At 33.9% G+C, this 17,603-nt stretch overlaps 1 protein-coding gene across 1 annotated transcript in view; it reads right to left on the bottom strand.

Moving 5' to 3' along the window:
• Positions 1-17,603, bottom strand: part of LOC106469096 (Down syndrome cell adhesion molecule-like protein Dscam2) — a 122,626-nt gene that overhangs the window by 31,580 nt on the left and 73,443 nt on the right. The window contains exons 7-13 of the mRNA XM_022397510.1: positions 15,132-15,293; positions 13,904-14,188; positions 13,427-13,546; positions 11,790-11,963; positions 10,163-10,310; positions 9,480-9,628; positions 8,410-8,535 (exon numbers count right to left, since the gene is read on the bottom strand). Coding sequence (XP_022253218.1) covers positions 8,410-8,535; positions 9,480-9,628; positions 10,163-10,310; positions 11,790-11,963; positions 13,427-13,546; positions 13,904-14,188; positions 15,132-15,293 — 1,164 coding nt within the window. The remainder of the gene's footprint in view (positions 1-8,409; positions 8,536-9,479; positions 9,629-10,162; positions 10,311-11,789; positions 11,964-13,426; positions 13,547-13,903; positions 14,189-15,131; positions 15,294-17,603) is intronic.

Consider the following 17,603-nt stretch of genomic DNA (forward strand, 5'->3'; position numbering starts at 1 on the left):
CTTTTGTCGCGTAATGCGCATGAACCATTGTTGGACAGAATTGTCACCGGTGATGAAAAATGCATTCTCTATGCGAATATTAAACGCCAAAAACAATAGCTCAGTCTTAGACAAAAACCACTTCCGGCAACACAAAACCTGGACTCCATCCGCAGAAAGGAGTAATTCATTTCGAACTCTTCAATCCACAGCAAACTGTCAATGCAGAGATCTATAGTCAGCAAACGAAACGTTTAAATCAAGCTCTTCATCAGAAACGCCCTTTACTCGTCAATTGGAAAGGTGTTCTTCTTCTTCTCCACGACAATGCACGACTACATGTGGCACGTTTGACGCAACACAAGATTATGGAGTTGGGTTAGGAAGTTCTCCCCCACCCACCATATTCTCCAGATATGGCATCGTTTTCGTTCGCTGCAACACCATCTTAATGGGAAAAATGGACGGTCTTAAAGAGGATATCGACATGTTGTTTGCTTCAAACCCAAATGATTTTTTAATCACGGCATTAACAACCTGATTGTAAGATGTAAAAGCATCATCGATAAGAATGGAGACTATTTCATTTAATAAATGTTTCGTTTTGAAATATAAGTTGTTTGAGTTTTTTCATCTAAAAAAAGCGACATTAATTTCTTCACGACCTAATACTTGGAACAAATCACTCAAGCTTATGTTTAAAAATACAAACTGCGTTTTGTACTGAAAGAGATTCTTATTAAAACACGTCAGTTGGTGGAAGCTTTATATGGAAAAGTTGATACTATTGTTTTATTTGTCTATTTTTGAGGTGAGAATAAATTAGAAGTACCAGTTTCAGCAAAGTTTGGGACCATAAAGTATTTCTTTGTGCTAGTGATTTACAAATGCTAAACTATAGCACAGACTTTCAGCAACTTATACATGGTCTGATAAAATTAGAAGTCACTATTTTAAGTTAGCTCAGCAATAACAGTAAATATAATATGCATTGAATACTTTTCGTAGGAGCTACAGAAAATAATAAAATTAGAAGTACGATATATAGTACACCTGTATTAAATTGGTAGTTGTCTAAAATAATCCAGATCAACCATTTCTGTGTGATATTGTGTTCCTTGTACTTGTAGAGCACATTCAAGTAAAATGACTATATATTTACTTGTTGTTCTTGGTAGGATATACAATAAATGGATGCAGGAGTTGAAGTCGAAATGTTATAAAGAAATAACATCAAACATTTAAAGCTTGATTGATATTAATACTTCCTGATCTACATGTCCAACTCACAGTCGAAACAGATTACTGAACTTTGATGAAGAGTTTGTTTCTTGAATTTTGTGCAAAGGGAAAGCTTTGTGAGCCATCCATAATTTAGACTAGAGGGAAGGTAGATAGTCAACACAAACCATTATCAACTATTGGGTTATTCTTTACCAACGAATAATGAGATTACCTGTCACATTATAATGTCCCCTCTACAGAAAAAGAGAGCTTGTTTGGCAACGGGATTTGATCTTACGACCCACATATTGTGAATCGAGTGCCATAACCACCAAACTATGCCAGGCCCATGTTACAGCCAATGACATATGTGAGAGAATGGCCAGTTTTGTATGTGGTGATGCTATCACAAATACAAAGAAACCAAGGTATCCTGCATCAGTGCAGAATTTTTGTTTCTTAGAGTTCTAATTGGTTTTCACTGTGATTAATTTGGCAGTTTCATGTTGCGAGACAGACAGCTGGCAGTCTATTCCCTGATCCAGTATAGGTGATCGCCCTCTTGCTATGTATGTACACAAGTGTTTTGTGTGTGTGTGTGAATAAAGATCGTTTTCACTGTCTACCAAACATGTCTAATCTGCTTATTTCTCATGCAACTCAAAACTCAGTTGAGGTATTAGATTCAGGTTACTCTAAAATTTTCTGTTTGATCCTACTGCTATTAAGTAGAGGTATCTGGTAATATCAGGATTTAAAAATAATGTATAATTGTGGAGTTACATTTTGAGCCATAGGAAACAATCCCATCATCCAATGCAAAGATACATGTGCTGCATACGGCATTAAACGCCACTTTTGTTTTTTGGGGGAGAGGGTTCTGTCTGAGTTCCTCCCCTAATTCAATCAAAACTGGCTCAGTCAGTTCCTCAGAACATTTAGTAGCACCAGAACAGAAAGAAGAATAACACTTTCTATAAATAGAAAACTAAGACATCCATTCTATTTATAAATAAAAAACACACCCCTTTTTAATGATTAACAAACAATAAATGCATATGTTTTAGATACTTATAAAGTTACTTACCTTATTTTAGTTATTCGTAAGTAAGACACATACCATGTTTTAATTAGTTATGAATGGTTTAGTTATTTACCAAGAAGCTTGTTTGTTTCATATATTTACATAGAGCTATAACACAAGGCTAAACATGAGCTACCTGTGCTAACTTCCAATTCTGAACCTATAGACTAAAGGAAAGACAGGTAGTAAACAACATAATTGGCACCTATTATGATTTTTTTTTCATTGAATAGCGGGATTAACCATTACTCTTATAATGTCATTATGCCACAAAGTGCATAGAGTGATTTTGTGGCAACTAGGTTTACATTTGGTCACTTATGCCTTTTCACACTCTCCTTTCTCGAAAAAAAACCCTAAGGGAACGAATAAAAAATGTAATAATGAAAATACATTAAGCTTAATCTTATTGTTTTATGACACATATGATTTACTGTAATCATGCTTTTCCAGTTTAAGAAACGTATTCAGACTTTATTTAAACAAAATTTGTTTTTACGAAAACAAGGTACAAAGTAATTTTTCCCATTCCCTTTTCTTTTTTACCTTTTTTTCTTTTATTTTTTAAAGTGGTCAGCCATGATCAGATTTAATGCAAGATTCAACGAATAAAGTTTCTGTGTATTTCCTATAAATCAAAGGCCCCCAGTGGCACGGCGGATTGTTTGCGGACTTACACCGCTAGAAATCGGGTTTCAATACCTGTGGTGGGCAGAGTACAAATAGCCCATTGTGTAGCTTTGTGTTAACTTCAAAACAACAACAATAAATAAAGGTTTTTTTTTAAATATTTCAGCTGTCATAAGTGTCTTATTGATAAACTGTGGTTATGTAATATTTTAAGACAGCACTGTTATCAATATTTCCTTGTTAAATACATTCAATATGTTCCAAAATTCTATGACAAAGTTTTCAGCCAGTTTCTCCAATATAAAACTTATTACTTTCCTTACATTAGGAATTACTAACAACATTTTATAAGCAGCATTTATCAAATGGTTCTTGAGTGATAAAGAAGCTTAGTATATATATTTTTTATGTGCTTTAATGATATGTGTTTGTTTGTAGTAAAGCACAAAACTACACAATGGGCTATCTGTGCTCTGCCCACCATGGGAATCAAAACGCGATTTCTAGCATTGTAAGTTCGCAGACATACCGCTGTGCTACTGGGGGCAGCTTTAATGATATAGAAATGTTCAAGATTTTTCATTTATTAAGCTTGTATGGCATTTTAGCATAAATACGTGATCTAAACATCTCGGAGATTGCCTTATTCTAGTGGCTTTGTCCTCTATAGTGGATAATGTTTATTCTGTCCAAGATGATATTGCAGTAATCTATAGCATCTGAATTGAAAGGAGTGGTACTAAAATGCTGGTCGAGTTGATGTTTTCTAGATATAACAGCCGACCAATGCTATGAGATAAAAACGAAATCAGGAAGTGATGCTATCGACCAAACAAAGAAACTGAGCTTACCTGTTGAATTTAGGCACATTTTATCGGATTAATTCTACAAGGAGTAAGTCTTTACTTGATAAACTCTTAGCAAATCAGCAAATCTTCTTTTCAGTTGTAGAGAGCTCTGTCCTTGTCCATTTGGCTATCATCTTCTAGTAATGGCACCTTAGAAACTGGAATCAGCTCTATTGCTGGCTGATTTGTTATCACCTTTTAGTGACTTGGAAGGAAGTTCCACTCTCAGCCCTTGTAGCATGTCTCCTGAGGAATGTTCTGGCATATCTCTTATACAATCTTCCAACCAGTTCAGCCCTCAAGATCGAAACTTTCTTGTTGATGGCAGGAAACATTGGACTAGCCTTCCAGCTAGTCTGCACTACCACTACCCTTGTCTTCACTGCTGATATTGCAGCCTTGTTGGAGCCCCTACCTCAGTCTTTTCAGGAATTGGATGTCCCTCAAGACATATCTAGTGTGGAAAAGGTTTTTCTGGGCTTAAGAATGTAGTGGTCCTCTCAGAGATCTGTTATTTTCTTCTCGTGGCAGAGCCACATCCTATGATTGGACAAGTCACTGGGCCTATCATTTCTATGTCTATGCCTCTTTGGGTAGCACCAATAGCAGTACTTACTCGTGCAATTGACCCTCTTGGAGGCTAGGGCCCTTTAGAATGATGGCTTGCATTGCTACCATTGGGTCCTTAATCATACAGACGCTGTTCTCCATCAGCACTGGTTGGTTTATTCATCTTCAAAGATGATAGTACACTCCTTTGTTACAGTTATGAACTATGTACTGGTGAAGCAACACTTCTACAGGCTTAACATGTACTCACACTCATCCTCACCCATAGTGTTCAAGTAGCTCGAGGACCTACTGATTTCATGGTTTCCATGAATTTTCAATGGATCAGATACATGTGGCTGTTATACCAACAGTTGTCTCTGGCAGACAACAAGGATACGTACACTAAGCTCTCCGACCCATTTTTAATCCTAGCCTACCATAGGGTTGACACAAAAACAGCATCTGGTTCCAGTAGGAACTAAAATCGGTCAAGACTGCTAGGATCCTACACAGCTCAGCTTACTCGGGTTAGGTGCTTCTAATCCCATCTTCGGTCATTAGCCTATGTCAACGATTTCATTTTTTTTAGAGAACTTCTCCCATTCACAAATTATCCAACCGTTTCTTATTACATGTACACTTTCATTTCTTGCCTTATGTAATGAAATAACATTAAGGAAATACTGAGTCCAACTGTTGTTTGCTTATTCAATATTCCAATCTGTATGACTGAAAACTTTCCTATGACAACCAAATATAATACCAGGTATACATATTGGTTATGATATCTAAACCATTATTTGTGAATTTCATGTACTACTGGCAATTTCACCAACTCATTAATATTTCAACTTTTAGTCACTCTACATACTTTTGGGAATACTGTGGGATTGCCCTTCGTGGTGACAGATCATACATGTCCACAGAGAGTAATATCTTCTGTCAAAACAAGTGAAGGTGTGGCAAACAGCTTGTTGATCCCTGCTCCATTGCTCAGTATACCATCAGCACATAAAGCAAGTGCTCATCCCTTTTGGAGTTTTTGGCAAGCATATCCTTGGTAGTTTGTATTACGAATTCTACCACACCATCTTACTGGGAGAGATAAGGTGACGTACAGGTCTTCACCACACCTAACACTTTCCTCATTTTAGCATCCTCTGGTGAGACAGCAGTAAGCTTACGGATTTACAGTGTTAAAATTCGAGGTTTGATTACCCGTGGTGGACACAGCAGACAGCTCAATGTGGCTTTGCTCTACCATAAACAAACAAACTTGTGGTGGACAGAGTTCAAATAGCCCACTGTGTAGTTTTTCACTAATAAAAGAATGACAATAACACAGCCCAGGAAACAGTTGGCTGTTGAAGTTACCTACTTGATCAATATAGATTTTTTTCCTGTGCTCGGAATCAGGCTATCCATTTCTTGGCTAACAAATTCGTAGTAGCTGATTTTCCTCTGGGCAGCACGCACTATACAACACTTACATCAGCCATGAACATTTCAACATATTGGTGGCCAGAAGAATCACCACTAAATGTTTTCACAAATGTAGGTTACATCATGGTACTCTGCATTCTTGGTTTTGTGCAAATTCAAGTATTTCTTGCCACATATTTCTGAGAACCACTATCTGCAGCACTGTTAGAGAACAATATTTTTGGTTAATAGTAACAGTATAGCAAGCTTTTTTGTACGTGTAATTACTTATATAAATGCCAAATGTTATGTGCATCCATGCTACAATCCTCCACTAGTGCTGGTTGTAATTGACCTTGCTGGAGCACCCAAGCTAGGTCAAGGTTCTCCACTTGCCTGTATTGGATCTACTTAAGCATTAACTTTGGCATCTATACTTCAGTAGAGACGTCTACTTCATGGTCGGTTTTTGCTATGGTTTATCAGCCATGGATTCCTCTGCCACATGGTGTCCAAAGTCAAGATATTCCAGGGCCTCACCTTGCAGTGAGATAGCCCATCCATGTTTCCATGTTGTGAGCCTAGGTAATAAACTATGATAAAGTCGTATTGTTGTAACGTCATTATACAACATGCTATTATCCTCTCCAGATTTTTAAGCTTTACAAAACACTTCGGCAAATTGTAGTCCATCAGGAGGGTGAACTTCCTATCATACAAGTAAAGATGATAGTGTTTATCTGAGAAGCTCCACTTTTGTTCCCATGAACATTTTCCTAGCTCAATTTCTAGTCTGACTGTTGTATATACTGGAATACTATCTTCATGTTTTCAGATGTGAGCACTAAAGTTCAGGTATACATCAAAACGTTGTCAACACAGATTAGGCAGCTATTTCATTACAAACCCTTGAGTTTAGGCTCCATCAGCCACTTGAAAGTAGCTAGTACATTACACAGACCGAATGGTCTGATGTGAAATTCATAAACCATCTCTTTTGCTAAAAGCAGTCTTAACTCTGCTTTCAATTAGCTGGTATTCAGGTGCATGATCCAATATATTTAACCAATGAGAGCCTTCTAATACATTCAGACAATCATTTGTTCATAATAAATGAAGCCACTGGTGTGAGTTACCAAATGCACCTATCGAAACTCCATGTAGAACCTTGGTATATCTTCCTTCTTCCTGGCAATCACTACTTGAGATGACCAATTACTTGATATATAAGTAACGTTTCTTTTGGAATATTTGCGCAAAGCTATACAAGGGGGCTGTCTTCTCATTGCTGTTCACAATTTTGAACTGACAGACAAGAGCATCCACCTCAAACTCCAGGGCTATTCTTGTCTGACCTTTGGATCCTCAGCCTGACTCATTAAACTCTAGACCACGTCCACATACACCGGTTTTAGTTATTTGTAAAATAGAAACGTACCCTTGCTTTATTTCCACGTAAATAAAAAACTTACCCCTAATTAAATTGCTTATAATCAAGATATTTAAAGTTATTTATAATTTTTTTTACAAAAATATCCCTGTTAAACTTATTTTACCTTAATTATAATAATATCCTTGAGAAAACAGCTATGTATTAGTTAAATGTTATAACTCTGACACATTTCTGTAAACATTTTGTAAAGACAGTGTTCAGAAAGGAACTAATATATTTTTGAATGTGTTAAATCCTTTTAACGACATAGTTTGTTTTCCTGCAAATGGAAGAGTTTAATGTTAATGAAGGTTTTGTATTAGCATTCAAGAAGAAGAATATTACACGTTTAATATCACAAATCAGTTTCACTATTCGATTAAACATTTGTTTAAATCAGTAAAGTAAAACTAGATGTCGTTCCCCACGGTCCCTGAAAGTGTTCTGTTTCTAGAATAAATAAAACCAAAATTAGAAGTAACACATATTTTTATTTCTTACTTTCGAAGTTCATATGTCATGCTGTGTTGTAGCCTACAGAGTGCATAATCCTTCTTGTGATTCGTGGTATTCGCAGTTTCACTGACGACACAACAGTATAAATTGCAACATTAAGCATTCCTTATGTGACGTCACTTTAGTATCTATTAACTGACAGACAACACACTATTTTATTGCATTAATTTCTCAACTTTGTGCAGATTTCAATTATTCTGAAATCTATTTAAATTAGACAATAAATATAAAAAAATATAATGATTATAGATGAAATTTCAAGGAACGAAGTTCATTCAAGTAAAAGTTGTAAGAAAACTACAAGCAGGATTTAGGATTTAATTTGGAAGTTTTACAAACAATGATTCTAAAAATAAAACTTAAAACGTTTCGATAAGAGAGTCTCTAGGATTCTGGACAATGCATTTTTGCAAGTTTTGGGTAATTATAGTCAGAACTAATATTTATATATATATATAGTCAGGACACAACTACTTTAAAATGTAACAAAATATCCACGATAAAGACTTACTTTATTCATATTGAACCTTAACGTCTATAACGATAGCTGAGTTTATCTGAGAAAGAACAACACAAATAGAGATAGGATTCGTTTTTGTTGTTTGTTTGTAGTCATCTGACGTTTTCTCAGAAAATACCTCGCATTGTGTGAAATAAACCAAATTGTATGGACAAGAAAAAACGTGTGTGAAATGGACAATATATTCATACACAAGACTCACCTTCTTTATAATGAACAATATATTTACGGATAGGTCTATTCCCATCAAAAGGCTCAGACCAAGCTAACGTAATACTTCGTGCTTCGATTTTCTTCATTTGTATTTTCCGGGGTGAGTCAGGAATACCTACAAATTCAATAATCACCCAATGTAATATTATATGAAAAACAAAATTCCTAAAATCAAGCTTACCTTGAAGTAAGCACGTATTATCTAATACAGTGGTTCCCAGCTTTTTATATTCAGGCTCATTACTTAATCAATAATGCCTGCCCTAGGCCTGCTGCATAAACTCAGCAGAACGTAAAAGGAAAAGAAAACAAGTTAAAGGGTCTTCCATATATAGGGAAAATATACCATTTAAAATAACAAGAGACCGAGGCTGGAACCACCCATCTCAACTGTAGAACTATAAACACATAATCTAAATTGTAAATAGGTTATAGTTAAATATCGCGCTTATTTGTCACTTTTCTTTATTTAATTTTTGATAAAGTATCTAGATATTTTCAATAAAATGTGTATGTTTTTCTCACAAAGCAACACCAGTCGGGGTTTTTCACACTTGCTCAGTAGTTAACTCCATAACACGACACGTGGCAGTAGGTACACATTAAAAAAATTAGTTTTTACAGCTCAATCCATTATTTAAGTAGATTTATGTTATCTTAAAATCTGATTACGCAGTCTGTTAATTCTCACTATTGACTGTGTTTTATTTAAAAGTCACGTTCAAGGTCAATTTAAGTAGCGTTATTCGGCTGAATACAGCCTTAAAACAGAACAGGCAGACGACGCATGCAACGCCTAAAATAGTTTGTCCTTTCCCTTTCAAATGTTTTTACTGTAAGTATACATATTTAAAAAGGGTACCTTCCTTTAGTTATTTGTATGTTTACATATCATGCATTTATGTGTTTGTTAAGGAACTTGCTAATTGCATGTCAGAGATACAGGGGATCTGATTTGGATCTCTGTGATACGCCAATACCACAGCGATTGTGACCCAAGTGCATCGAATACCAACTACCACAGAGCTTTGCACCAAGTGTTAATTCAGATGGAATTACCGAGGACTTGTAGCTGAAGACTTCGGTCATCACTGCCCCAGATGTTTTTGGCTTGACACCTGTAGTTTCCAGAGTCAGCCCTATTAGCTGAGAAGATCGTGAGCTCGGATTTCGTAACTTCCCCAATAGATGTAGTGTCAAGTACATATCTAATATAGAAAATTATTAACTTGTTTTATAGAGCTCGATATTTCTTGCTATAAATGTTTTTATATTAGATCATTCATTTAAAGAAAATACTTTAGATTAAAATCGTAGAGTAGCTACTAGTTTGTTTTAATCTATGTTACAAAAATTACAAGATAATTCAACTTTAATTTTTGATAAAATAATAATTAACTCTATATATTTTCGATACCATTTCTTACGTTATTATCATTTTTGTGATAAACCAATGTCAAAGTTGATATTAATATTAGTTAATAAAAAATGGTGATTTTTAACTTTCCAGTCTTAAACTCTGAACATTTAAACTTACATTTTGTTATTATATACCACATCGGGCTAAAAGTGAAAATTGTAGCATTAATACTTAAGATATGGAATACATTTATGATGCTTTTAACTTATAAACGTTTTAAGATTGCTCTAAAATTATGTAATATAATTATCTTGCTTTCATGGTTAAAATAAAATTATGATTTTCTTGAAAATGCAGTAAACGTTTCGGGATGATAATCTACCTTTGTTGACGTTCTATTTGGATTTGTTGGTGATTTTTAAACCATGCAAATACTACTGGTCTATCACCATGAGAGTCACAAGTAAGGCTAACGTCACTTCCTTCTTTCACCGCGAGTGATGAAAACTTCACTTGAAAGCTAGGTGGTGCTGCAAGGAAAAATAAATAACCAAACAAAGCTACACAAATGCGCTATCTATACAGTGCCCACCGAAGGTATTGAAACCAGATTTGTATCATAAAAATTAAAAATACGGTAATACCAAAAAACATCTTTAATACGGACGTTTCGGAATTGTCTTAAGTTCCATCATTAGCGTTAATGTATCAAAAAAGTTAGTTCATAACATTCGAACTACAAAAAAAAAACAAAAAAAAACAATAGCATTGAGTGAGTTTTCGTTTGTAATTAATCACAAAGCTACACAATGGGCTATTTGTGCTTTGCCCACCACGGATATCGAAACCCGGTTTCTAGCGCCGTATCGCTGTGCCACTGGGGGGCTTTTGTGTTCAATCGGATGTTTAGAAAGAACAGATTTAAACGGTAACAATAAAATGAAATGTACGATAATATGTGCGGCATATACATGTTAATAAATAACATTGTTAAGGGAAACTATCATAGAGAAAGGCTTAAATATAAGTATAAACACTGTATCTTTAAAATAATAATAAATATCAAATAAAAACACCGAGAATCCGGAATTGATTACATTAATGACAACAGGGAGGAGTTGATGTTATTATCTAATGTTGGGTGATCATTGAAAATGGAGAGGCTTTCTTTAATAAAGAGTTCGTGATCTGTGGTTCCGAAGTCGAGAATTTTAACGTTTTTTAGAAGTATTAGTTGGTTGCTATTCTCACTGTAGAATCAGATACAAGACTTGGGTGGATTAGTTAGCTTATATCCGCTTCTTGCTGAAATTCCCATGTGTTCGTGTGCACATATTTGTAGGTGACGTGTAATTTTACCAATAAAGGTAGCGTAACAGCTACCACAAGTCTATTTATATACAACTCACGAGCGCATAAGAATGGGTAGAGCGTCTTTGGTTTTAAACATATTCTCAATTATAAATGTTGATGTAAATACTAAACATAGCTTAATTTGTGCGTTATATGTTTGATTATTTTTTTATTTTGATATTTGAGTTTAAAACTGTTTGCCAATGAAAAGACTGATAAGAACTACTGAGCCTTTTGAGACGGTGTGTAACTTTTTGGTAGGTTCTAGTTTATTTGTTAAAATTTTTCGTGTGATAGAGTGTAAGAAATTACTTTGTAATATGTTATGAATTTTAGAAATTTCTGAGTGAAGACAGAGAACAACGTTATGTCTGAAGGAGTCTAGTGGGAAACTGTTGAAACGAGTGTATAAGCCAGTAAATGATTTCTTACGGTAAGTAGATGTGGCAATAAGACTGTATATTTTGTTTATTTGAACGTCTAAAATCTCTAAGTTATTGTTTCCTTCCATATCACACGTAAAGTTTATACATGAATGTTGTGAGTTTAGGTATTCTAGAAACTTCCTGATGTGATCAATGTTGTGAAAGAATAGAAAAGTATCATCAACGTACCTTCTATATAATACTGGTTGGTAATACAGGAGACAAACTTACCGTGAACTTTAATTTCAAGAATGGTGCTTATTGAAGAACCTACACCATTGCTGGCCTCACACACGTATTTGCTTTGATCCTCCTTCGCTACTTGATGAATGGCTAAAGAACCGTTGACTAAAGTCTGGATTCTGGCGCCGCTAATAATAGTATTATATTGGGCTGACAGCTGACCTAGTTTAAGAAAAATGTCGAAGAAATATGAAACACAAATATAAATTTATAAAATATATTTTGTTAATATTAGTATAAAATTGTATAATCATTGCTGCTTGAACCAAATAATACAGATTAGCAATAAATACATACACACACCAACAGTCATAATTCTGAGTCCAAGGCATCGACACTCAAGTTTGTTATCCAGAGAGGTTTCAAAAGAAAACTTCTGTTTTGCTTACATGCTATATTTAAACTCAATATTAACCATAAAACGTTCGTTTTGGAACAAAACAAACTAAATAATCGCTATTTAAGAGTCTTACCTATATAACTACATAGATGTTACGGGTGTTTTAGAAAAATATCCCCTAACCGTTACAGATCTACAACCATATTCGTCTTTTCGGTTTAGACACTTTTGCTTTAACTTCTCATGGTCACATCTCTGCACAAAATCTCTCCTACATTTAGAATTTAGCATTTAGAATCGCAAGAAATTGATAATTTACAAAACTCGAGTAAGATGTGTGACGGAGTTACTATCATATATTTATTATAATATCGATATTTGTGTAAGTTAACTCTATATTTAGAAATGTACATAACTTGTACTGTTAAATCTGTATTGCGAAATTATCGCCTATTTACTAAAACTGTAGAAAATTCTCGAGTGTAGAAATCAAGAATGTAAACATTGGTGTATCATTTATATTGTTGCATAAACTGAAATTTCGAGAAACTCTTCTCACCAACGTGCCGCGCCAAAAGACAGAAAATATATTATTGGTTTACTATAATTGGTGTGCTATAATGAACTTCGGAAGTTATAACTGTGATTGTTACAACACACATTAGTCAGAAACTTCTGATATTTGACCAGAAATGTTTATAAATTTCGAATATTACAAACCATTTAACTTCAGTGGATTCACATCGGACATTAGCATTTTTACGAATACATTATATAATTTCATTGGTGGACAACTCGGCGTGTGGTCGGCGAAGACCGAAGAACACAGAGCTAGCTAGTTCCTTGTCAAGTGAATTGTATCTACATCTATTCAAAATTAATTCGCTCTTCGAGAACTCTCGATAAGATATTAAAGAAGTTCCAGACCAGATAGAGGATTAAATATTGTTTGTATGAATCTTGTTGGCATGTATCATAAATTGGATACATATCGACATTTATTTAATTTCTAAATCTAAGTTATCATTTAACCCAATTTCAGGCCAGTCGAAATTATAATATGTTACGTAATAAATTGGAGACTCCTCCTGGATAAATTAGAATATGCAACAGTTGAAAAAGGGACCTCACCTCATCAGGAGCAACTGGTGAAGGAAAGTCTGCCTTTTTCACACTATGATTTGATTTTTTCTTCTTAGAAGATAACCATAAAACATAATTAAAGTAGTTTCTCAAAGTTCAGGTAAATAATATCCAAACAGTATTTTCCTTGTCTGGTACTAACCTGTTGATTTTTTCCATGTTACACGAGGTTCCGGTTTTCCTTCGGCCTGGCAATGTAACATAACTGAACTTCCGATGACAACAGATGTGTCTTTTGGTTCAATTTTCCAACGAGGGGGCGCTGTACAAAATTATTCTTTTATTATACTGTGTAGAAATACTAAACTAAATATGAACAATATATATATAAAATACTCGAATTTTACAAATGACAAAAATATAACCATTAGCACATTGTTGCTTTCTTTATTAGTTAACAGATGGATGATTGAAATAAAATTTAAATGAAGAGAAAAATTATTTGTTTATTTTATTTAGTATTTTTAAGATTAATTTTTACGGTACAAGTGCGTTCAGAGAATTGTATTATGTACGGTTTTATTCTGCAGGAATTGATTTTCTCAATGCAACTGGAAAGTATTCATTCTATAATTTGGTATAATGGGAAAGATGAATCATTTGCTAAATTGCAACATACAATTCACGACCAAGGAAGCAGAGTAATTCACAGATGTTGCTACGTTTGATGCTACGCATGTGTAATTAGCGCTGTGTTCTGGTGTCAGCTTTTCGAAGACTAAAGAAGACATAAACATATTCGTGTGTTCCACCGAAAGGTTCCCGTCAGACTCAAGAGCTGCTCCATCCTTTAACCAAGTGAGTTCAATCGGCGGATCACCTTCTTGAACGATGCACGTCACACTGGCTCGAATTCCCTCTCGTGGCGTATCAGGGAAGGAAAATGGTGTTATTATAGGTGGCACTGGGAAACAAAGATTAAAAACAGTAAAAATGAAATACAAAAATTAATACTTCTTTTGAATTAAATTTTGAAACATTGTTTACAAGTTAATAGTAACTATTAATTACATTTGTTATTTATATCGATCACCTTCCATTCTTAAGAACCACATCATAGGAGAGGAAAAGAAAAGAGTAATAGAGAAACATCTTTCTTTTAATGATTGGAATTATTCGATACTACTTCTTCTCTTAGTTTCTCGTTCATTTTTGTTCATCTTCAAAATCTATTATTTAGTTTTCAAGCAGTTTTGTCAAATGTTTTTCTCTAGTTATCTGTTTATTGTTGACGTATTTTTTTCATCTTTTACTTGTTCTATCAAGAACCAATGTTCGACTCATCAGACAGATTAAATTTTAATTGTCGCTGCTTTTTTATCAAATGAAATATAAACCCGTTATTATCATTATCAGTAAGGTTAGTTACCAATAGTTGGAATTTTATTTCATATAAGACTGATAATATTTTATGAAATAATTGCAGTTGTAGCAATGACAAACACTCTGATTCACATACACACATAAACCGAGTTTTGGTACATAATAAAACAACTTTCATTTAATTCAAGTGTAAAAAAAGAAAAAAAAATATTAACACTTTGTGTACAGTGATATACAGTATTATTGACTTGTTAATAAAAGGTATTAAATATGAATAGTTTTATATTTTAAGTAACAATAGCCACTATGATCGAAGAAAATATTAATTTATAACCGAGAATAATCGGTGTTTTGATCAACCAATGGTCAAATAAGATTATGAACCTTTATAAAAACCTAAATGATAAAAAGTACCAGTGTTAGTTAGACCAAAACCAGCTAAGTTATGAGATGAAGAAATGTTTGTCAAATATTTAACAGTTTTTATCGAGCCTCAAATAACATGTCTAATTAACATTACACACCCAAAACTTTCAAATAAAGTTCTTGTTCCGCTGTTCCTCCGTCTTCTCCTTCAGCTTTACATAAGTACTTCCCCTGATCTTCAAGCCGTCCGATGTTGCTGATCGTCAGCGTGCCGTTAGGAAACAAGCGGTGTCTCCTTCCTAGTGGCAGTTCCCTGGTATCTGGATGATAGCAGTTATACAGGTGGATATTCATATCAGCTTTGTTAATAGAACAATGGCTTATTTCTCGAAGTTTTAAATGCAAGAATGAAAATCCAGACGGCCACAAAATGTCGACAGACATCATTCTTTTTCTCTTTACAAGAGTTTAAAAAAATAATTTAATATGTATTAAAACAATGCTCATTACGTTTGAACAAGATCTTATAAAAAAATATACTTCATAAGAATACCATAGATAACTCAATATATAAAATAAATATAAAAACTATGTTGTGAACCAAAAAATAACCTCAACAGTAACACGTTTTGGAAGACTTTCCTACAAACGTGTAAAGTTACAAACTCTGTATTATGAAAGTTTTAAATTCATTATGGTATTATTTACAATTAGTAGCCTCACGTGCTAAGATCCCGATGTTCAATACTTTTCTTTTTTTTGCTCTGTCAAAACCATTATTTTGAGAACAAACGTTGAATAGATTCTATACAATCTGGTTATTTCAATGGAACAAAGTTTACCTGTTTCAGTTACTGTTCAAAAAATTTATGAATAGGAAATGAGAACAAGTACCTCAAATGTCCCTTCATATATAGAGCTACAAGACGCACCATTGTCGAATAACTGAATTGTATGTATTTATTATTCACCTTTACATATTTTTCTATAAAGATTTCTTCAAAAACTTTGGTAGAACATATCGTTGATATAAATCAATACCGGATATACATATATATGTTTTCGAAGTTTAGACTCTAAAAAATCAGTTTCAATCCGATTAAATACATACATGTGGCACTGACAGTGCAACCAGGAACCTTTCTTAACGATTATATACGTCCTAAACTCTATAGTTCTGAATGTTGAATGATATGAGCAGGACCTTTATTGATTTGAAATCCAACATACATTAAGACTTCTTATGCAATATTAACATAGTGTCATAACTCACAGGGTAGACTATTTCATGAAAACGTTATTTCTACTCTGCATGCTTCAAAATGGATATCGCATCTGAAAACAGATCTTCTGAGTAAACTTCTGTATATAAATATACGTGTTTTCTTTTCGGGTTTCTGTTCTGTCTTAAGTAGCAAGTTTATGTAAATATGCAGAGCTCTATCTGTGTTCTAGATGTGGTTTGAGAGCTACAAATATCGATTGCTACAATACAACAGAAACTAGGTAAACTACTTTCTAAACATACCGAACCTTAAGGCTTGAAAGTAAAAAAGAATATCATCGCAATAAACATGAAATTGTATAACTACACTGTAGAGTTTTGGAATTACTTGGCGGGTATCTTTCTTACATCTTTGTCCAACATGTGTATATATTGGCCAAACCTTCGAGTGTTTCCAAAATATGGTAGATAAGAAGATAATTTGATCTATGTTTATATACAATGTCAGTAAGGATGTGCATATACAAAATAAATTGTTTTTCTAGCATAGTATTTAAATTGATCTATTTTTGCCACTCGTAAAACTAAAATGCTGACATTTTTTGGTAAATATGTTTTAAATTATGTTTGAAGGAATGTGTTTATGATGTTTGTTCTCTTTTTTAATATGTGCAGGAATATGGTAACAGCAAAAGCAAAGACTAGTCGCGAAATGATAAAGTTCAAGGTACGCTAACTTTATGACGTTTTTACTAGAAATGTTTTGTATTGATGTAAAAAACAAGTAAATGATGCTAGTGTAACAAGAATTTAACTTTTCAAATTGAATGGTATTTTTTTTTAGCACGTTGGCCAAACTAGCAGGTCAGATATTTCTAAGATTTAGGTACAGCCGTCCATAATTTGTAACTATTAGCCAACAACCAACAGCACCTTGCTCTTCCAGGGCTTTCTACGGCTCTTTAAACTGAATATTGGAAACGACTGTCATTTTTATAAAGTTCCCACACATGGAAATGCGGAACATGTTCAGCGATATTAAGTCTCGAATCTCAGACTATTCAAACTGCAGCCCGACATGCCACCCATTAGGCCACGCCCAGTCCTAGTGCAACAAGTACAAGTAAATAACTTAAACATTTCAACTTCAGTCAGTGCCTTAAAACTGGTCCCTTAAAGTTCATTTGTATTATTAGTTACAATACTATTTCAAACTGATCTCTTAAAGTTCATCTGTATTACTAGTCACAATACTATTTAAAACTAATCCCTTAAAGTTCATTTCTATCACTAGTTACAAAACTATTTAAATCTGATCTCTTAAAGTTCATTTCTATTACTAGTCACAATACTATTTAAAACTGATCTCTTAAAGTTCATTTCTATTACTAGTCACAATACTACT

The sequence above is a fragment of the Limulus polyphemus genome, unplaced genomic scaffold, assembly GCF_000517525.1.
Source record: "Limulus polyphemus unplaced genomic scaffold, Limulus_polyphemus-2.1.2 Scaffold3299, whole genome shotgun sequence".
NCBI lineage: Eukaryota > Metazoa > Arthropoda > Merostomata > Xiphosura > Limulidae > Limulus > Limulus polyphemus.